At 35.0% G+C, this 24,144-nt stretch overlaps 1 protein-coding gene across 2 annotated transcripts in view; it reads left to right on the forward strand.

Annotated features, from left to right (window-relative positions):
* Positions 1 to 24,144, forward strand: part of IFT81 (intraflagellar transport 81) — a 77,883-nt gene that overhangs the window by 17,900 nt on the left and 35,839 nt on the right. For both annotated transcript variants that reach the window (XM_058531394.1, XM_058531395.1), the window contains exons 10-11: positions 898 to 993; positions 8,061 to 8,207. In XM_058531394.1, the coding sequence (XP_058387377.1) occupies positions 898 to 993; positions 8,061 to 8,207 (243 nt within the window). The remainder of the gene's footprint in view (positions 1 to 897; positions 994 to 8,060; positions 8,208 to 24,144) is intronic.

Genomic DNA, 24,144 nt, shown 5'->3' on the forward strand with positions numbered 1-24,144 from the left:
TAAATTTTCTTGTAATGTTCATTGAAACCTAACATTTTTGTTCCCTAGAAATAAGACGCTAGTCAGATGTATATATTTTTTAAATAATTAAATATCATGAACATCGACTGAAAGGTTTTGACTTGCTTATCCTTTAATGTGCTTACTATGTGCTTAATAGCCACTACAATTAAATACATAATCTGACCATTTTATTCTTTTAATTTACTTTTTGAAATTAGATGTCTAAGTCATATATGGCTCAAATTTAATGTCAGAATTAACAGGAGAACTCTAGTCTTTTCAAAGGATAGATATACTGAAAGCCGTGTAATTTTTTTATTTGTTGAGGGACTATGTGCTTCTATTGGCTTTATTCAGTTTTACTTTATTACATTTGGGAAAGGTTTAGATTAATGAGTAGGATAAATGACAGCTATGGTAGAATCACAGATCATTAGAACAGGAAGGGTTTTTAGATGTCATCCATGTCACCTCTCAGCTGGGTTCATGAACTCCTTGTACTACATCCCAGGGGAATGTTAGTCCGGATTTGCTTTATCACTTATAGTGACTTGAAAGTCACAACCTAGGTGAGGGGATAACTTCAGATTTTTAGAAATCATCTTTTTGATAATAATGCATAAATATTTCATGTAGAATATTTTAGGATAATTTAGACATGGATGGTTAAATCCATATAAGTAATCAAATTGTGTGAATATAGATCAGGAGCCGTGAAATGTAAATTGTTTATAAAAGTAATCATAACAACCCACTTATGACATTAATGGAACTGTTCCTCCCATTAAATCACTGATAAGAACTGTAAATTCAAAGCTTGGTTTGGCCAGATGTCCCTTAGTTTGTATAATCATAGGGAGAGTTTTAACCCTTTTTACTTTCATACTGTTTTAGATAAATGAAATGAACACACAGATCAATCAGCTGATTGAAAAGAAAATGATGAGAAATGAGCCAATTGAAGGCAAACTATCACTATATAGGCAACAGGTAAGACCACTCCTTTGGCCTACATATTTAGATCTGTAATCTTATTGGTGAACATCTTCATAAACACCATATGCTGTATTATCCATAGTCTTAAAATGGGAAGAAAGTAAAGAATAAATGTTCTTCTGTCATTGCTAATCTCCAGATTATAATAGAATTTGTGGAAAAGGCACAAAACACGCCTGTTTAAGTTTGAAATTCTATACACCTGATAATGCTTAGTTTCCTTAGTGTCTGCCAACTGTGGTGACAGAGCTATTTGTGTTTATATCTGTGAGTGTGGAATTTTTGTTTTAAATGAAAGCTTACCTTAAATGATATAAATCAAAATATTTATAATCTTTAATGAATTAAGGCAATATAGCTTTTCAGGTTTCAAGTTAGTTTGCAAGTATAGAATAAATTAAATTTTAGTGCTAAGGCATTTATCATTTTATCCACAACTATTAGATTATGAGGGTATATATGTTGTTATGTATTTCTAGACAAAAGATTCAAATGAAAGCCATGGATTATCTGAAAGGAACCCAGGCAGGAGGAGTTTAGTCTGAAGAGCATTCTGTGATCTCAGAAAATACTGAGCTACGTAACAAAGCATTATTCAAGGATGCTAGAATTTTTAAAAACGTTTTTGTGATGGAAAATTTCAAGCATATACAAAGGAGGGGAAAATAGTTTAGTAAACTCTCATGTGTCCCTAAGCTGTGGCAATCATGGCCATTCTTGTTTCATCTGTATCCCCAGCCGCAACTGGATTGTTTTGAAGCAAATCTTGAACTTCATATCATTTCATCTGTAAATATTTCAGAACATATTTCTAAAAAATAAAGGCTTTTAAAAAACTTAACAACATACCACATCTGAAAATTTTAATAATTCCTTAATATTGGCAAATATCTAGTCAGTGTTCAGATTTCCTTGATTGTCTCTTTCTTTCTTTCCTTTTCTTTAGTTGCTTTGTTTAATTAGGATCCATACAGGATTCATGTGCCTGCATTTGGTTATGTTCAAGTCTCTTTTAATCTATAGGTTCTCTTTCCTACTTATCTATTTATCTAATAATTTTCTTGCAATTTATTTATTGAAGAAACTTGTTTATCCTATAGCATTTCCTATAGTTTGTAGTTTACTGAGTGTGACCCTGTGATGTCTTTTTAAGGTGTTCCTCTGTTTCCTATATTTCCTATATATTAGGACAAGAAGCTTGAACAGATTCTGGTTTGATTTTCTTTTTGGCAAGAATACTTTCTAGGTGGAATGATGTACTTTAATTTGGAGGTAATAATGTCTGGTTGTCTCTTTGTGATGTTAGCAGCCATTGATTATCATTGCCTATCCATTAATTTCTTTTCTTTTTTTGTGAGGAAGATCAGCCCTGAGCTAACACCCACGCCAATCCTCCTCTTTTTGCTGAGGAAGACTGGCCCTGAGCTAACATCTATTGCCAATCCTCCTCCTTTTTTCCCTTTTTTTCCCCTCCCCAAAGCCCAGTAGATAGTTGTATGTCGTAGTTGCACATTCTGCTAGTTGCTGTATGTGGGACGCGGCCTCAGCATGGCCCGAGAAGCAGTGCGTCGGTGCGCACCCGGGATCCAAACCCGGGGCCACCAGTAACGGAGCTCACACACTTAACTGCTAAGCACCACGGGGGTGGCCCCCGTTAATTTCGTTAGGGATTACAAAATGTTGATGCTATGATTTCTTCTTCATTTATTAGCTGGACTATTTCTATAAAAAGAAACCTCCTCTCATCAACTATTTGGTTATCATGCATTATAGTTCATATAGGAAAGGCGGGGTGCATGCTTGATTCTTATTTTTATCAATTTTCGAAATAAACTGGTTTCCTCCAACTCATTTTCATCTTCCAACAGTAAGAGTGATCAGTAAGGGTTAGTTTTTAATTTTTTGATTGTTCCTTTATTTAATGTCGTTATGAATCATAGATGTAATCATATTTGATAAGTTTCAAACATTTTTTTATTGATGCTCAAATTGTCCCATTTTTGGCTAGTAGAATGCTTTTCAAGTTAACTTCTGAGTCCTTTTAAGATTCTATTTGTCTTTGATAATGTCCTTGCTTTCTGATATGATTAAAATATTTCTAAGCTCATTTTCAACATTTCCTACCCTAGACCTGGAATTAGACTTTCTTCTATGAGCCTGATTTGTTTTAGTAGGAAATGATATTTAGAGACCACAATCTGGGCCTTACAGGACATTTGGTCCTGTCCAAAACGTCCATAAGACATTTGGTCCAAAGGACATTTGGTTCATAAGACATTTGGTCCATGCCAAAAGGTCCTTGATATCTGGTCATATTTGGTCCCATCCAAAACGTCCATGGAGACATTGGGTCTACACCAAAAGGTCCTTGATATTTGGTCTTGTCCAAAACCATTTGGCATGGACCAAATATATTCATGGACATTTGGGACAGGACCAAATGTCAAGGACCTTTTGACGTGGACCAAATGTCTGCTAATCCAATCTGGGTTGTATTAGGATTTCTCATTGCTACTGGGGTGGCCAGTCGTTTTTAGGTCTTTTCAGTGGACAGAGCTAGGAAGTAGTTTTTCTCTTTTTCTGTCATAAAGTACACCATCTACATCAAAATATACTAAAGTACACCATGTACTAAAGTACATCGTACTAATCCTTCCAGTTCAGATTCAAGACTACTGGGGGTTTACTTAACCTCGTCAATCTCATGTCTTTCTCCTTATCCCACATTGAAAATTCAGGCTCTCAGTAACACCAACATAATTTAATTCATTATTTGCTTTAGCCCATTGGCACCATCATAATTCACCATTTGCTGTAATCCATACTTTACATACAACAGTTTCAAAATAAAAGTACCAGTACTACCACCAAAAATATGATTATTGCTGAAAATTGTTTTTTAGTTTGTTTTGTCTTTATGGTATATCCCACTAGGGATATACAGTCAAATTACTGTTTTAAAGTCACTTAGAATAATTCTGTATGGTTATGCCACAGATTAAACTGGATACATATGTATGTTTATTTAGATTTTTAGGCATTACTTTTTAGGGATTAATTTGTTTTATAATTATTTAAAATAGTTACATGATTCCAGGTCAAATCTACAAAGCAAGAAATATTCAAAGAAGTTTCTAGCATCTACCCTGTGCTATCCACCCTATTCTTTCCTTCCCCCATAGGTAATTATTTTTTTAATTTTTAGTTTATTATTCCTTTAAAAAATAACATTATATATTCATATATCTCTCCCTTCTTAAAGAAAGAAGAGCATGTTATACACACTTTATTCTCCATGCTTTTTTTATTCTTAGCAATATATGCTTTATTCCTTTCTTTAATAACTTTTTTGAGATACAATTTACATACCATACAATTCACCCATTTAAGGTGTACAATTCAATGGTTTTTAGTATATTCACAGAGTTGTGCAACCATCACCACAATAAATTTTAGAACATTTTTATCACCCCACAAAGAAACCCTAAACCCATTAGCAGTCACTTCCCATTTCCCCCTGAACCTCTAGCCCTAGACAACTACCAGAGACCAAACTGTCTCAATAGATTTGCCTATCATGGACATTTCATATAAATGGAATCATATAATATGTGGTCCTTTGTGACTGACTTCTTTCACTTTGCATACTGTTTTTAAAGTTCATCCATGTCATAGCATGTATCAGTACTTCATTCTTTTTTTATTACTGAGTCATATTCCATTGTATGCTTATATCACATTTTGTTTATCCTTTCATCAGTTGATGGGCATTTGGGTTGTTTCTACTTTTTGGCTGTTATGAGTAATGCTGCTATGAACATTCTTGTACAAGTTTTTGTGTAGAAATATGTTTTCATTTCTCTTGATTATATTCCTAGGAGTGGAATTGCTGGTTCATATGATAATTCTGTGTTTAAAATTCTGAGGAAATGTGTGACTACTTTCCAAAGAGGCTGCACCATTTTGCATTCCCACCAGCAGCGTGTGAGGGTTTTGATTTCTCCACATTCTCACCAGCACTTGTTATTTATCTTTTCTGTTATAGCCAAACTAGTGGGTATGCTTATTCCTGTTCACAGTCTCATAGTATTCCACTGAGTGGGTTTTCCACAGTTCATTCAGCCACTCCCCAGTTGGTGGACATTTGAGTTGTTGCCATTCTTTTGCTATTACAAATTGTGCTTCAATGAATAGCTTTTTGTTTATGTCTTTGCATATTTTTTGCCAGTGTATCTTTGGGATATAGTACCAGAAGTGAGATTGCTACATCAAAGGGTAAATGTATATGTATGTTTGCTAGATATTGCCAAATTCCTCTCCATAAGGGTTGTAGCATTTTACATTCCCACCTGCAATGTATGAGAATGCCTGTTTCCTCACAGCCTTGCCAATAGAGTATGTTGTTGAACTTTTAGATTTTTGTAATGAGAAATGGTATCTTACAATAGTTTTAATTTTCATTTATCTTACTATAAACAGGGTTGAGCATCTTTTCACATGAGTTAGTCATTTTAATTTCTTTTTCTATGAATTGTTCCTTTATATCTAAACCTATTTTTTCTATAGGGTTGTTGGCTTTTTTTCTAGTTTTAGAAACTCTTTATATATTTAGGAATATTGACTGTTTGTCTAGCTAATAAGTGTAACATTTTTCCCCAGTTTAGTATTTGCCTTTTTACTTTACTTATGGTGTTATTTTGCCATGGGAAAGTTCTTCATTTTTATGAAATCAAATTTATCAGTTCTTTCTCTTATTACTTCAGATTTTGAGTCATATTTAGGAACATTTTTTCCTCTTGTAAGTTTATAGAAAAATTTACTCATTTTCTTTTCAGACTTCTATGATTTAGTTTTTTATATTTAAATCTCTGATCTGTTTAAAATGTTTTGTGATGTATGGTATTTATTGTATATGGCTACCCAATTATCCAGTTATCCTTATACCTATTAGTAAAAAGTCCATTTTTCCCCTGTGGATTTGAGATTCTACCTTTGTTTTATTTGAAATGTAAAAATGCTATTGGATTTATTTCTAGATTTTCTTTTGTTCCACTGGCCTGTTTATGTACCCACATTAGCTGTTTTATTTAAAGAAGCTTTATAATCAAGTTCTTTTTTTCTTTTTAAACAGTTTTATTTATTTATTTTTTTGTGTGTGAGGAAGATCAGCCCTGAGCTAACATCCATGCTAATCCTCCTCTTTTTGTTGAGGAAGACTGGCTCTGAGCTAGCATCTATTGCCAATCCTCCTCCTTTTTTTTTTTCCCCAAAGCCCCAGTAGATAGTTGTATGTCATAGTTGCACAGCCTTCTAGTTGCTATATATGGGACGCGGCCTCAGCATGGCCGGAGAAGCAGTGCGTCGGTGCGCGCCCAGGATCCGAACCCGGGCCGCCAGTAGCAGAGCACGCGCACTTAACTGCTAAGCCACGGGACCAGCCCTATAATCAAGTTCTAATATCTAATAAAAGTAGCCACCTTCACCCCAACTGCTTTGCTTCTCGGGATTTTTCTTACAATTCATGTTTGTATGTTTTTCCAAATGAGCTTTATTATCAACTTGTCTAGCTCTAGGAAAAAAACATAATTTTTTAATTATTGGGGTTGCTTTATATTTATTAATTACCTCAGGATTTACATCTTTATGATATTGAGTCCTCCTGTCTATGAACATGGTATGTCTCTCCATTTGTTCAAGTTATTTTTGTTTCTTTCAGGAGTGTTTGATAGTTTTCCTCATAAAGTTTTAGAACTTCTCTTATTAAATTTATGGTTACATATTTTATTTTATTTTTTGCTTTTATAAATGAAGGGCTTCTCTTTCCTTATGTCTTCTGACTGATTTGTCTATGAAAGCTATTGATTTGTTTTCTGTTGTTTTTCCATAAATTCATTTGGTTTTTTAAGTACATAATCATATCCTATGAAAATTCCAATTTTTCCTTTCAAATTCTTATGCTTCTAATTGCTCTCTCTTGTCTAATGGTATGAACGAATACCTTCAACACGATATTAAATTGTAGTGGAGATAGTGGGCATTTTTATCTTGTTCCAGACTTTAGTGGGAGATACCCTCATGTTCCTCTGTTAAGGAAGATCCTGGTTTGGGCTGAGGTTTATATTTATTTATTTTATCATATTAAGGAAATATACCATCAATTCCTATACAATTCTGGTACTCTCATCATTCCTTCTCTTCTTTTTTTTGGCTGGAATAATTCTATAGAGAGAAACATTCCGTCATCACCTGTCTTTTCATTTTTTAAACAAGAAGGACAATAGAATTTTTTAAAGAGTTTGCACTAGAGATTTCCCTTCTCCTGTCAAATTGTTTGCAGAAAACATTTGTACTATTTCACTTAAGAAGACAGTTTGGCTAATGTTTTTCTTAAGCTTAGTATAGCCATGGTTTGTTTAAAGAAATCTCCCAAGAGTTGCTAACTAATATAAAATGCTGCAATAATGGCTAAGAGCAGCCATTTGGATTGTGTAAACATTTGCATGATTCTGGTGAGTCAGATATTTGGTTTTAAACCTGCGTTTTACGTATTAGAATGCCCCAAATATAATAGATGTTTTAACATTTGATTTTAAAAGTATGGATATTGAATTTAGATAAGATGACCTTGTGTTATAGTTTTGAGAAGAAAGCGTTCTTGTTTTCTCCAATAAAAAGAATCCCACCATGCAGAGAAACAATAGACTTAGTGATAGCTTCTATTTACTTACCTAGAATGTATTTTCATTAGCATTCGAGTATTACTTGACAAGATCTTAATATTTTTATTACTATTGCATTTTTGTTTCTCTGCTGATATGTCCTATAATATCAGGGCCTTTGTCTTCCAAAATGTTTTTAGGTTAGTATTTAATATACATTGCATACTCGTCCTAAAAATATAACTGGTGATGATAGATAGTAGGGCAAGAAGTATTGATCAGGAAAAGCATACCTGATATTAAAAATTTAGCTCAGTAAAATCTAAAAAATAGATAATTTCACAAGATAATAGAAAGTTAATTGTATGTCTTATTTGACATTCATATTTAATTCTCAATTAGGCATCCATCATTTCTCGTAAAAAAGAAGCCAAAGCTGAGGAGCTTCAGGAAGCAAAGGAGAAGTTAGCCAACTTAGAGAGAGAGGTGTCAGTGAAGACAAATCAGACCCGTGAATTTGATGGCACTGAAGTTTTGAAGGGAGACGAGGTAAGTTGAGGTATCTAATGGGACAGAGATATGAATATGGTTTTTGTTTGAAACCGTTAGTGTTTTTGACTTTTTTAGTTTAAATATCAATAATGGGAAGTTCATCTTATTTTATGGAACCTACTTATTTAAAACTGAAAACTCTTTGCAATAATATTGAGATATTCTTGATGTATAACAATAGAGATCTTAGTGATTTTATGTCCCACATTTTCGCTTTTTAATTAAGTGGATTTATATTGGATTTATACAAGTGTTAAGTTATAAAAGTGAAACAAAATGAGTAGGAACTAAGAGATAAGACAAAAATTTATATTTGTTGATAAATGTAATTCCATAAAGGGCTGAGAAAATATCATCACTAAGTTACTTTGTCAGTAATGTGTATTTTGCCAGTGGGATGGGTACCATTAAAATGACTTCACTGTAGATGCTTACCAATTATAAAAATACGGTTATATCTTGCATTGCTATATACTTTAATTTTTGAACAATGCTTTAACGGCTGTTATTTCATTTAGCCTTCTGTCAGACTCATGAGATTAGTAGGACAAGTAACATTGTTGCTTATAGATAACTAAACTTAAGCACCAAAAATATAATTCCCCATCTCCTTTTGATAAAGTTAGCTCAAGAAAGAGTGAATGAATGGAGGAAAATATCTTGTCTTCAGCTCAGTACTTTTTTTAGCAAATCAAGTAATAGATCATATTTTAATTCCTAAACATTGCCTGTACTTTACCACCTCTTAATGGCTTTTTTATTTTCTATTAGCTACTAGGCCTCAGCAAAAGCTACTTTGAAAAGCTGCTTCTGTTGAAACCTCGTTTTGGCTTTGAAAACTTATCGAATTCATACTGTTAACAAATTGGTAGTGAAACTTCACCGTGCCCAACACAAATGAATTGTTCCCACGGTACCACTTTTGTCTGTGGTGCTTCTGACTGTAGTCTCTCAGCATGCCTTTTAGCTTATTGAGGAAGTAGTAGATTTCAGAAGTCAACACTTGATTGAAAAATTCCTTTGGCTTTGAACATCCAAAGGAATGTTCCAGATTGCTTTAAGATATGGGAATATTTTTAAATGATACTTGGAAGCCAACAGCGTGTGCTTCGTGACAACCTTGCTATCCAGGAAAAAAAAAGATTAATTATGCAGCAATTTTGATTTATAAGCCATCATGCTACCTCCTAGCATTTTATCTTTTCTTAAGAAAATGCTGCCCAATTGTCAAGAAATACTAATTGCTATTGCTACATTTAGCGTGAATAGTGCTTATAATTCAGTATTAGATATTTCCTCTATGCAAATGTGAGGGAAAAGAACCTAGTGCCAAGCTATTAGCTTTTATTTTATTTATTTATTTTTTTGTGAGGAAGATCAGCCCTGAGCTAACATCCATGCTAATCCTCCTCTTTTTGCTGAGGAAGACCGGCCCTGAGCTAACATCTGTTGCCAATCGTCCTCCCTTTTTTTCCTCCAAAACCCCAGTAGATAGTTGTATGTGATAGTTGCACATCCTTCTAGTTGCTGTATGTGGGACGCGGCCTCGGCATGGCCGGAGAAGCGGTGCGTCGGTGCGCGCCCGGGATCCGAATCCAGGCCACCAGTAGCGGAGCACGCGCACTTAACCGCTAAGCCACCGGGCCGGCCCTATTAGCTTTTATTTTTGATAAATTATGGTGACTAGGAGAAGTATCTGATGACAGAAAAAGGCATACTTTTTTTTTAAGGAGTAAAAGATAACTTTGGAAATGATAAGGTCAACTTAATTTTTAAACAATGTCTGATTAGAAACTAGAACAAATCAAGTAAATCATTTGGCAGTTACCTAAAAGAACAGAAGGTATTGGGGAGCATTAAGCATAATTTTATAAAGAACAAATCTTGGTAGACTAATTTCATTTTCTACTTTGATAAAGTGATAGACCATACGGACAAAAGGGAGGAAGTTTATTATACTTAAAATTATATAATATAGCTGAACTTCACTGAGATTTCATTTGGTATCCCATGGTAATCACCAAAAAGTGATGTTTTTTGCCACCCATCTGTTAACATAGTTGGTGAGAGGGTATCAAGACGTGTTAACATGGTGTTTGGAAAGAATGCTATGCCGGGAGTCAGAAATAGGAGAATGAGGAAAGGGAGGGCAGACATTGTTGAGCACTTTTGATACAGGGCTCTGTGCTAGATGCTTTGCAAACATATGCTTGTTTACCTCTTGTAAGAGATGTTATTGTTATTTATGTTTTACAATTGAGTGAAGCTCAGGGAGGTTATAGATTCACACAGCTAAGAAGTGGCCGAGATGGGATCCAGGTTTTGCTCACGTGTTCCTATTGACCTTGAGTAAAATGGGGGTGATTGCTCTTCATTGTCCTTAGGAAGAACACGTGAAATAATGGATGTCAAAGCTTCCAAGAAACTTACAGGCTCAGTCAACATGTAACATCTGGCATCCGAAAGTAATTTTTCCTGTGGGCCACATGTTACCACATGTGTGAGAGGCAGTATAGTGGAATGGTTAAGAGCAAGGGTTCTAGAACTTGGTTGTTTAAGTGCATATCCTGCCTTTGTCAACTTACCAGCTGGGTGACCTTGGGCAGGTTCCTTACCTCTTTGTAGTCAGCTGTAAAATGTGACTGTTACTAGTATATACCTCCTAGAATTATTATTATATATATACGCATACACACATATATGTGATACCCATATATATATATACACACACACATACATATATATATTAGAAAATATCCTAATTCATCCTCTCAAAAAGCCTATGAGGTAAATATTATCTCCATTTTATAGTTGAGGAAACAGGCTTAGAGAAATTTAAGTAACTTGCCTAAAGTCACACAGTTAGTGAATTGCAGAGCAGGGATTTGAACCCAGGTCTGAAAGCCTCTGCAGCTGTGCTCCTAAGTGAATACTGTTGCTATTCTTCAAGGTACTACTAGAATGAGAGAGTCACATTTGACTCTAAACAGGACTACATTGTGGACAGTCATTAACTGGAAATGTTAGCTTGCTAGAAACTGTATGACAGCCATTTGTTTGGATGTAAACCTTATTTCCTTGATTACCCATATATATTAATTAATCTTTTCTTGGAAAAATTTAGGAATGTAACTGTGTTAATAAGGGTAAATGTAACAAATACTATATCTATAGTAATTGATATTCCTTTGTCATTGTCTTTTTAGAGGTCGGTTGGCAGTTTTTAAAGTTCAGTGTTGAAGTATGCTTTTTTAATTTTTTTTAATAAGGTCAGTTGTATTTCCTGCTTGATATTTCTTTCTTTCTTTTTTTTTGAGGAAGATTGGCCCTGAGCTAACATCTGTTGCCAATCTTCCTCCTTTTCTCCTTTTTTCTCCCCAAAGCCCCAGTAGATAGTTGTATGTCATAGTTGTACATCCTTCTATGTGGGACGCCACCTCAGCACACATAGGTCCGCGCCCAGGATCCAAACGGGCGAACCCGGGGCTGCTGAAGCAGAGTGCACGAACTCAACCACTATGCCACTGGGCCGGCCCCTGAAGTATGCTTTTTGATGCTTCCTACTGCCATTAAAATTAATATTCCAGATGTTACATTTTGTCTAAGAATTTTAGCTCTTCTGATTGCAGATGACAAGTGCTACAGGCATTTGTTCTTCACTAGACTTTTTCTGTAGTGTTCCCTTGATTTTTCTTATTAATAAAAGATAAAGTATCTAAAAATGCTTTTTTTCCATTATACTTTGGTTATCATTTTAGTTTCATTCTGTTGCCTTGTTTAAGGCAAATCACAGGAATAAGCACAGGTATGTGTTTATCTCTTATTCTGCCGATTTCTGATGTAAGTAGGAATTTCTTGAACAGTTGAAATTATCTTCTCAGTGATAGAGATTTTCTTGCCATTCTAGGCTATCTTGATTTCTTTCTCTTCACACCAGTATTTGGTAGGTGATAAAAAGCTTAAGTTTGGAGACTACAGTCTCTTAACATAATTAAAAATTGATTATAATTAATATCTATATTTTATATCTTGAAGTTTTTTATATTGGATTTAAGTATTTAATAAAGTATAAATCTGGTTGAATTGATATTCTCAAAGAATTTTGGTTGCTGTCGTCTCTGAGAGAAGTCACCCAAAAAATGCCATAAAGCTTTGCCCTTGATCCTGACCTGTTTATTATTATCAATAAGTTAGATAAATAATAATAATAACTGTTTATTATGCAATTACAATGTGCCAGATGCCATATTAGGCTTATTATATACATTATCTCATTTATTTTATTGAACAACTCTGTGAGATAGATATGATTATTATTCTTAGTTTTTATAGATAAAGGAACTGAGGCAAAGGAAGATTTATGCTAACTTACCCAAGATCACATTGCTAGTAAGTAGTAGTACCATGATTTGAATTAAGTCAGTCTGGCTCTAGAACCCTTAATAATTTTCATATGACAGGAACTCAAAGGAATAGTCAACCTGAGACAGATGATAGAATTACGATTCAAAATTATCTTGGTAGGTAGGAGCTTTGTGCTTAAACTTACAAAATGCCGTTAATGGAATTATAAATATAATGTCATAGAATTCGAGTTTTGTCTGCCAGCTCAACACATCACCCATTAGTAATGCAGCTTTAAAAAACAAAATATTAAACTCCATTAGTAAAAATGTAATATCCTATTTATGGTGAAATTATGCCTGGAATATTATTTTACATTTTTGGCTTCATGTTTTAAGAGGGACATAGTCAAGCCAGAGTCCAAATGAGGGTGACCAAAATGGATGAAAAATCTGGAAACTTTCATAGAAAGAATTGATTATGTACCACCTGAGAATAAAAAACTACAGAAAGAATTTCATTTAAATATCAAAAGGATTATGGAAAGGATGCTGTGCAGAAAAGAATTAACATAGCAGGCCTGAAACTGCTATTCTTCGAAAAGCTCACTTGCAAGGTTGGCCCTTGGGCAAGCCCTGTGGCTTCGCGGTTAAGTGCGCGCGCTCCGCTACTGGCGGCCCTGGTTCAGATCCTGGGCACGCGCCGACGCACTGCTTCTCTGGCCATGTTGAGTCCGTGTCCCACATACAGCAACTAGAAGGATGTGCAACTATGAATACAAATATCTACTTGGGCTTTGGGGGGGAGAAAAAAAGGAGGATTGGCAATAGATGTTAGCTCAGAGCTGGACTTCCTCAGCAAAAAGAGGAGGATTAGCATGGATGTTAGCTCAGGGCTGATCTTCCTCAAAAAAAAAAAAAAAAGTTGGCCCTAGGCTGGCATCTGGGGAGTTGGATTTTAGAAGGATTCCCACCATTCCCTGATAAGAATGGCTCACTGTGCCTAACCTGTATGTACAAAAAGTGTGGTTTATGTTGAACACCTGCTTTCCTTCTGGGAGTCTAGAATTTTGGTATGGGCTAGGCAGAGTAAGCCTACGTGAGCAGCCCCCAGTAGAAACCTTGGGCGCTGAGTCTCTAATGAGCTTCCCTGGTTGGCAACATTTCACAGGTATTATTACAACTCGTTGCTGGAGGAATTAAGGGAGAAGATTCTTGGAAACTTGCCCCTGGTTTCCTCCGGACTTCACCCCATGTGCCTTTTCCCTTTGCTGATTTTGCTTTGTATCTTTTCACTGTAATAAAGCATAGCCAAGAGTATGACTCTGCTGAGTCCTGTGAGTCCTCCTAGGAAATCATTGAACCTGGAGATGGTCTTGGGGACCCCCGACACAGAGAGATTAGCATTATTCCTGTTTGCTCGACAGAAGGCAGAATTAAGACCAATGGATGGTGGTGAAAAAGAAACATTGATTGACTATAAGGAAAAATTTCTACCACTTAAACTTTTTTCAGTAATGAAGTAAACTCATTTCAGTAATGAGGTGCTTTGGTGAGGTAGAGTGCTCCACCATTTAAAATATTCTAACAGAAGCTGGATGAGGGGCATTTTAGAGGTAGTGTGTGTATTGAGTAGAAAAAAGATTGTACTGGATCAGTATTTTGGGTTTTTTAATCTTAAAAAATCTGATTATACAAGGAATACCTGAATACATTCTTGTGGTATGAAAATCAAACAATACACATAAAACAAAAGTCCCCCTTGATTACCTCCTACTCCCAATCCCAGTCCCTCAGTCTCTTTTCCAAAGAGAAAACACTGCTACCAGTTTTCTATATCCTTTCAGCCCTTTCTCTGGAGATAAATACAGATATAGATAATATTGTTTTTGGGTTTTTAAAAATACGAATGGCGTTATACTCTGTGTTTTGTGCAATTTGCTTTTAATAACATGTCTTAGAGGTTTTTCCATGTCACTAATTGAAGAGGTTGTTCTGTAGAGGTTAAGAGAATCATCTCTGGAGCCAGAACTCCAGATCTCTGCTCTGCCGCCTATTAGCTGTTCAACGTTAATATGTTACCTGACTCCTCCATGCCTCAGTTTCCTTGTCTATGAAGTGGGAATAATAACAGTACTCACCTCATATGGTAGTTATGAGGGTTAAATGAGTTAATACAAGTAAGCAATATACAACAGTGCCTGGCTTATAGGAAACAATAAATATTACCTGCAGTTATAATAATAATTATTGTCGTGTACTTCTTTTCATTTAACTGCTACATTGTGTTCCATGGAATGGATGGAACCATTTTTATTACCAAATTTATTCCAACCCAGAGTGTACAGGAGTATCTGTTTCCTCTGTTACTTAAACTCTTCACCAGCACTTGATCCTCAATCTTTTAATTTTTTGTCATTCTGACAGTATTTTGTTTTTATTTTCATTTTTCTCGATTAGGAGTGAGATTGAGCATCTGTCCACATAATCTGGAAATTGTTTTCTTCTAGTCTGTCATTTGTCTCTTAACTTTGTATATGGTGTCTTTTGTCACACAGAGGGTTTTCTTCCCTTTTTATCAAACAGCTTTATTGAGATATAATAAACATATAATAAACTGCATTTATTTAGTGTAAATTATTGCTGTTATTCCAAGTTATGATAATATTAAAATCCTGTCCCAATATTTGAAGTTAAGTGACCTTAGTTTTCCATAATTTGGAGTTCCATAAAACTCCAAATTATGCAGGATTCAGTGTGAGAGGAGATAGAAAAACAGAGTATTATAGCATAGTATGATAGTTAATGGTCATAATTATGACTCTGAGTTGTCAATGAAAGGTTGCTGTGATCAGTATGATTTTTTTAAGATAACAGAAAGAGCTTAAGTAGCATCTCTTCCGGGAAGCATAACGCTGTTTTCCCAGGTCACACACACAACCTTGAAATGTATTTCCGTAGCACTCTGTTCATGTGTGTTGTAACATACAGCACACTTAACATCAGTTGTTCGATTTCTGCGTCCCCTAAGAAACCAGTAAGTTCCATGATGGCAGGGGCATATCTCTTGTTCACCACCATTACTTAAAAACTGGCATGTAATAGACACTTGGTAAATGTGTAGAAAACCTGAATGAAAGTGTATAATCTAATCTAGATTTTTTTTTTCATTAGAAAAGTGATAACATTAAAAATGTCTTGGCACTTCAATTGATAAGAAAAATTATTTATATGTAACTCTTCATCCTAACCATAGTTGTTTATTGTGTTGTATAGATAAAGTTATTTTTAAATACCTGACCACAAACCTAAATTTTCCATTTAATATGGTAGCCTCCAGTCAATTCTTTTGGTAAGTATGATTTTTGCCCTTTTATAGGCAGCAGTCTGAGCTTGAAGACTTTGTCTCAATGGAAGAGCAAAGAATACAGTCTGTACTTCTTGTAGTCGTACTACATAGCTACTGATTTTTACCATTTTAGTCACCTTGATATCTCTGAATCTCTGCTTTAATTATTTGAAAAGCAAACAAAGAATCAGCCCTAATGACGCAGTGCTAGGACCCTTCCCAGAGCTGTCATTCAAATGAATGCATGCCTTTTGGGTCTCAATTTTTTTATAGCAACAAATGGACCTCTGGTTAAGGTTCCATTGGCATTTCATGCATTGAAAGGTCACTCCAGGTTTATGGTGTATGGGTATAGAGTCTATTGTGTTTTTTCCCCTAACCATTAGAAGAAGCTCAGCTGTTTTGCAGTTAACGGCTACTTTAAAAATGTGCTGGGTCAAATAATTTATAAGCAGCTTTAGAAAGGGCCAACCAATTCATTGTACAGCTACCGACAGAAATCCTAGAGCTGAATTGCAAAGATTATGAAATCTTCTTTAAATACTTCAAAGAGAAGCACAATGAAGATAAGGGAGTCCTGGCAAGATTTGCTGCAGCTGTCAGATCCCGAAAAATTAGGAATCAAATTTTGACACTTGTAATTAAATCATCCACCCTTCTAAGTGAGCCCAGGCAAACCTGTGATATTTTTAGAACCTTTCAAATCACATTACACTCTTCAGAGTTCATAGCAGGACCTGAGGCCCCTAACATTTCCCAAGAGACAGAACAAAACAGAGTCAAATAAATTTGGCTCAAATTCTGTTCACTGTAACAGAAGTAGTGTATTATGTATGCAATCTAGGTAATGCCACAATTTTAACCCACAATTTGAAAACTTTTCATAAACCTTTTATTGAGAGGTAACTGCTTGGACAGTGGTTGAAAACCTCATTAGGGATATAGTAACAGCTGTCTGGTGGTGATTTGATTTATAATAGAAGCACAGAGACCTTGGATAGTATGATTAACTGTGTTTCACAGACGGATGTTCTTGTGTCACAAGTTTCTATTAAGACAGATTTCTACCAGCATATATCATATTGCTTATTGTAGACTCTCTCAAAAGAATTAGCAGTTAACTGTCCACTACCATATGTAGGCAATTACATTTTTTTTGCTTGACTTGTTGAAATTTTCTAATTTAAAGTGAAAAATGTAATATTAACAGGTTGGAAAAGGTTAGAATAGGATTTGTATGTGTGTGTCTGTATAAATGGCGCTAGTTATGATGGGCGATTTGAAAAGACTGTCATTTTAGCAGAAAACAAAGGTTGCTTTGAAACATTTTTTTCTTGCTTTAAAACAAATAGTAACTCTGAGACCAGACTTGAGGGAGTTCGAATGATTTATGACATGAAGCATGACATAAAAAGATGGCCTTTTCAGATTTTCTGCAAGTCTGAATTCAGACAGAATACAAGACACTGACAAATGGGCGAAAAAATTGTGGCCATTGAGCATATTCATGCTACTCTTGAATGGTTGGTGTTATCTCATCTCACACCTAACTCTCTTGGGCCTATTTCTATAGTTTTCTATGCTTAAAAATCATTTGATGAAATACCTGACAAAGATGTGATCTAATTAAGAAGTGGAAAATAGGATTGATATTGGACTAACAGGATCTGGGGACATAAGTACTCAGTTTAGTCCAGTTTTTCTAACTTGCTGAACTTTGGTGAGTTGTATTAATTTCTTTGTAGGTTTCATTCTCTGTAACGAGAATAGTGCTTTTAAAAAAAGTAGCTCTTTGTGGTTCTCAACAATATGAAGTACTGATTATATGGTTGTCTCGTGAAGTCCTCGTAGCTAATTACTGTGGACATAGTTTTCATGCCAGATATTGAAGTGGAAAATTTGCAGCAGGAGCAGAGATTCTTGTTTCCACGTAAATATCCAGAATGATGTCTGGAATCCAGTAATACTCTTAAGTTTCAGAAACGCTTGAAAAGCATTTGTAAATAGTTACATACTTAGGGAAATAAGCTGCCTTGTCCATTTAAAAAGCTAGCCCAGATTTTGATCATTACTATTAAAGGTTCTAAAACATACTAAATGGATTAAAGGAGAAAGAACATCTGTCAAATTCCATTTTGATCACAAGAGAGCTGAATCTGTAAAATTGGTCCCTAAACCAGAAGCTAGCAGTATAAAGCATTAAGATCTCAGCATCTAAAATGATGACTTCTCTTTCATAAGTGACAGGTTTAGACTACAAATGTGTATTGGTCCACATGATTAGTAACAGCTGCTATAATGGGCCTTCCTCCACGGCGGCAAGCTTTATAGTTCATTTTAATGACAAATTTGCTTGATTGACCTGCTGTAATGCACTGTAGAAAGCTGTTTCCTTAAGGTCCCAAGGATTTGTTGCTTGTCTCCTATGCTAGAGTTCCTTTAAAAATATTTTTATATTTTTTAAATATTTAAGAAATAAATCTCAAAGAATTGACTCATAACCCTACCTGCCCAACACAACAGCTATTTTTATTTCTTAATTTTCTCCCAATCTTGGTTTATAGACATATATACAAAATTTTTACATAGTTGTTTTCAGATTATGTAGATTTGTAGTTGCTTGCAGTAATAATTTTTCTATTTTAGCTCTAAAGAGTGTCCATCACACCTAGAACTTTACTGTTCATTCTAATTACTCAACATTTCTTTAGTATTTAGAAGGAACAGTAATTATCTCTTATTTTCCTAGGTACTCTTTAACTGTGTTCAAACATAATGACAGACATTATTAATCATTATCCGTTATTCAGTTTTTTATAGAATTTTAGGACATTTTATAGATCTTATTTTAAAACTACCTAGTTTTATGGGCCAGCCCCGTGGCTTAGCGGTTAAGTGCACGCGCTCCGCTGCTGGCGGCCGGGGTTCGGATCCCGGACGCGCACCGACGCACCGCTTCTCCGGCCATGCTGAGGCCGCATCCCACATACAGCAACTAGAAGGATGTGCAGCTATGACGTACAACTATCTACTGGGGCTTTGGGGGGAAAAATAAATAAATAAAATTATAAAACTACCTAGTTTTATTTTAGACAAATAATCATTCATTTTGTAATGTTTTAACATTGTATGTTTTGATCCTCAAAGGTTATAAAAAACCCTTTACACAATAATAAAGTATATTGAAGAATTGGCGACTAAACAGTGGCAATTATGGTTATTAATAATTACAGACATTTAAGTCAAGAATGCTTTATTAAATCATTATAGCATAATTAATTATAACAATGATAGATCCTATTTATTGTATTCTACACTAGGCATTGTGCTAATTGCCTTACATACATTTTCATATTACTCTGAGATGAGTATTGTCAGCTCCTTTTTGTTGTTGTTGTTGAAGAAATTGGTATATAAAGACAAAAGTCACTTGCCCAAGTTCACTTTAAGTGGTGGAGCCAGGATTTGAAATTATGTATCTTTGACTCCAAAGCCCATGATCTTAACAGCTCTCTGAACTGCTTCTGTGACCCTATTGTACTGCTCCTAGGATCTTTAATGATTAAGTTCTAAATGAAATTATTTGTAAATTTTTGCTCGTATAAGTTATTACAACACAGAATTATAAGTAAATTTGCTTTCTAATACTCAAAGTCTATTCAAAATAAAATCTATCAGCTATTAGGTTTTTGTTAGTGATGGGCTTTTTTTGGGTAGGTTGTTCTTTTAGTTTAATTTTTTTAGATTAATACAAATAATGTAGTTTAAAAAGTAAAACAGTGCTACAAAGCTCGTGATGAAAATAATGATCCCCCTCTACACTCTCAAGTCATGCTGCCTTGAGGCAACCAATCTTAATGCTTTTACTTGTTTCTTCTAGTATTTACTTTTGTGTTTCTAAATAACGTTTATGCTGAAATTTCTTGATTTTTTTCAATTTTGGACATACTACCATAGGAAATGAGGAATTAGCTCTACACTCCCCATTCCCTGTCTACCTTCCCATACCCAGCATTCCGTTCTTTATAGCCTCCCAAAAAAATTATAATTTTTGGTTAAATCATTATTCATTATGATGATTGTATAAACATATTGTTTACAGCTGAGCTACGTAGTATACTATGATTACACATCCTTTCTTGTATACTTCTTTTTCTTAAATTAATACTGACCTCATTTTTTTTCATTTTTGTTTGATTAGTTTTTTATGTACCTTTCACTCCCTCAGTTCCAGACCTTCTATTAGAACTGTACAATTTCTCTTAATATGGCATATAGTCATACACAGTAATCTATTAATTAAATTTTTTAAACCTTGGATTTGTTCTTTCTGGAGCCCTTCTCATTCTTCTGTTCCAGTCTGGGAAGATTAATTTCTAGGCTTGCTGTACAACTGTAACCTGGGGCTTCGTAATCATCATCCTGGGAATTTCTCTTACCCTTCTCCTATTTTATTTTTATTTATTTATTTTTTAATTTTATTTATTTATTTATTTTCCCCCAAAGCCCCAGTAGATAGTTGTATGTCATAGTTGCACATCCTTCTAGTTGCTGTATGTGGGACGCGGCCTCAGCATGGCCGGAGAAGCAGTGCGTCGGTGCGCGCCCGGGATCGGAACCCGGGCCGCCAGCAGTGGAGCGCGCGCACTTAACCGCTAAGCCATGGGGCCGGCCCCCTTCTCCTATTTTAGATCCCCTATTTCCTGCATTCTGTGTCTTCTCTTTCTTGGTTTATTTCCTTGTTGTAATAGAGAATATTCCTGAAAATAGGGACTTGTAAGATAAATTTTTGAGAATCTTGCTTGTTTGAAACTGTCTTCAGTCCTTTCTCATACGTGATTGATAGTTTGACTGGATAATGAATTCTGGTTGAAAATCTTTTCCCTGAGAATTTTGAAGGCATTATTCTGTTGGCTTCTAGTATTCATTGTTGCTGTCTGAGGCTGTTCTGATTCCCAGTCCTTTGATGTGACCTTTCATTGTTATTATTGTTATTTTACCTCTTCTCAAAACTTTTGGGATCCTCTCTTTACCTCTGATTTTCTAAATTTTTAAGATTATGGGCTTAAATATAACTCTTTTTTTCATTCATTGAGCCGGGCATTACATTGGCCCTTTAATTTAGAATCTTAGGTCCTTCAGTTCTGGGAAATTCTCTTGTATTATTTCTACTTTTTTTTTCCTGTTCTCTTCTCTTGGAACTCATTGGTTAGATTTAGGACTTTCTAGATTGATTGTTTAATGTTTATTTACTTTTCAAAATGTTTAATTTTAAAAAATTGTGTTAAGTAAGAGTAGGTGAAAAAGCATTTTTGTGTGTGTGGGTGTGTGTGTGTGTGTTATATGTGAGGAGTTAATAATAATGAGATCATGATCACTCAGCTTAAAAAAAGAATTTTTGAGGTTCCCTGTGTGCCTCTCCCCTATCGCATCCCATTTCTACTCCTCTCAGAGGTAGCTACCATCTTGAGTTAGGTATTTATCATTATCTGGCTTCTATTTACTGTTTGACCACACATTTGTATCCCTAAACAATGTATTATTTAGTTTTCCTAAGCACTACTAATGGGAGCATACTCTATGTATTCTGTAACTTACTTTTTTTGCACTACATTATTTCTTGAACCTATAATTGTTTATTTTCACTGTATATCTATTGTATGAATATACAACAATGTGTTGTGGCTTGTTTTCCAATTTTTTGCTATTGCAGTGTTTCTGTCAACATTCTTATGTGTATCTCCCAGTGGCCACGAACAAGGATTTTTCCAAGGCAATGTTACCTAACTTTCTCACAGTCTGACACTTAAAGAAAATGATCGTTGTTTAGCATGTGAGGTAAAGGACAAGGCTGTTTATAGCTGAGGGTGACTGGCGTAGGAGTTCTTTATAATATCTTGCCCAGCTGCTGCAAAGTCTCAATGGATTAATACTTGGCACACCTGCAATATTTGTGCCACGTGAGTGTACTGGAACATATCCCGTTTAGGAAGCTCTGCTCTGGAGCAGTGCTACTCAAAAGCGTGGTCTGAAGACCAGTTCTAGTCCACAAACCGTTAGTTACTAATCCATGACCATGTAAGTTGAAAGGAAGCATTTAGAAACATTTATAGTAGTTTGCCTAAACATTTTTATTATTTTATAAAAGTATCCAGTCCACAAACGATTAGAAATTTTTAAAAAGTGCCCCATCACCATAGATGAATTTGAGAAGCCCTGCTATTCGTTGAAGCAGAGTTGGTGGGGCATAGAATAAGCACAATGTCGACTTTAGTGGATACGCTAGGTTGTTTTTCAGACTGTTGTTCTGAGTTATGTATCTCGTCCTCTCAGTGATGTCTCGTTGTTCCACTTTCCCCACGTCTTCACCAATGCTTAGTATTGAAGGACTTCTTATTGTTGCTAATTGGGTGGGTATTAAAATGGTATCTTATTGTGGTTTTAATTTGTATTACTAATTTGATTACTAATGAGGCTGAGCATCTTTTATATGTTTGTTGGCCATTTTTGGTTTTCTCTTCTATGAAGTGCCTATTCAAGTATTTTATCCATTTTTCTGTTAGATTATTTGCCTTTTTCTCGTTGATTTGTAGGCTTAATTTATATATTTTGGATACAAATCCTTTATTGGTTTAATGGGTTTCAAAATGTTTTCCCAATTTCTGATTTATATTCTTAATCTCTTGGGCTGGCCCCGTGGCTTAGCAGTTAAGTGCGTGCACTGCTGCTGCTGGCGGCCCGCTGCTGGCGGCCGGGGTTCAGATCCCGGGCGTGCACCGACGCACCACTTCTCCGGCCATGCTGAGGCCGAGTCCCACATACAGCAACTAGAAGGATGTGCAGCTGTGACATACAACTATCTACTGGGGCTTTGGGGGAGAAAAAATAAAAATAAATAAAAAAATAAAATTTATATATTCTTAATCTCTTAATACATATTTTGATAAATGTAAGTTCTTAATTTTAGCAAAGTTAAGTTTACCAATCATCTATTTTCAGTTTGTGCTTTTTTGTGTGTCTTGTTTAAGAAATCCTTTCCTATCTCAAAATCAGTGATATTTTCCTGTATTCTAAAAGATTTTTAGTTTTGTCTTTCACTTAAGTCTATAATCCAGTTAGAATTGATTTTTTTATTGTTATGAAGTAAGAGATCCATTAATTGAAAATTCTGTTCTTTCCGCTCAAATTTACCATGCCAGCAGTCTACATAAACAAAATCCCTTTGAGATTTTCAATAACTTTAAAAGTATATAAAGGGTTCCTGAGACCAGGAAGTTTGAGAATCACTGTTACAGATCCACAGGAAAAAGTCAAAAGCTCCAATAAAATTGGGCCAAAGACAGGCAAGTCATTTAAAAAAAAGCCCCATGGATGCACAATGAACATGACGAAAAAGTGAAGTTCCCCAATAAAGAAGTGCAAATAAAAAGTAAGATGCTATTTTACTTATCAAATTGACAATTATAAAAAGTACTATAAATAGCCTTTGAAAGGCAGTGTGGCAGAATGTATCAAAACTCTGTTTCCTTCTATTTCTAGAAATATGTCCTATAGAAATTAGTAAGAATGTGTCTGAAGATTTAGCTTCAATATGTTCATCATGGTTTTTTTTTAATTTGAAAATTCAGAAATACCCTAAAATCCAAGTGATAGAAGAAACTTCCAATGGAAGAAAAACATTAATAATGAGTTTTCTTTCGTCTAATTCATTAGAGGTAGTAGAGCCCCTAGAGTGCTTTGATAGTCACCTGCTGCTTAATTGTATGGAACCGTCATTAATCTGACCCTGACTACCCTTCCCTTTGGTAGTTTATCCAGTGAATGTCAAATAATAACCAATCAGCATAGAGCACATTGAGTAATTGGTGGGTTTGTTCTTTCACCAAAAACATTTATAGCTTTTAGCTTTTAAAAATAGTTCTGGAGCACAGCAAGACAGAGAAGGGGAAAATTGGCCTAGATAATACAGAGGATAGCAGATGAACAGGGTTGATTTCATTTTGGGCACTTTGCCCAGGACACTTTTAATAGAACATACAGTTACTCTAGGGATTCTGAGTCTGTGGTTATGTCAGGCTTACACATTTATTCTTTAAAAGGAAAAATTGTACCTTGTGAGACTTCTAGGTACATTGGTATGACTTAAAATTTTAAAACCGTTTCTGTAATCCAGCCATGGGTAATTTGCTGTGTGTGGGCTGGATTCCTTAATATTAAAACTGTCTTAATCACGGTTAGAAAA

This window comes from Diceros bicornis, chromosome 35 (genome assembly GCF_020826845.1).
Source record: "Diceros bicornis minor isolate mBicDic1 chromosome 35, mDicBic1.mat.cur, whole genome shotgun sequence".
Classification (NCBI taxonomy): Eukaryota; Metazoa; Chordata; class Mammalia; order Perissodactyla; family Rhinocerotidae; genus Diceros; species Diceros bicornis.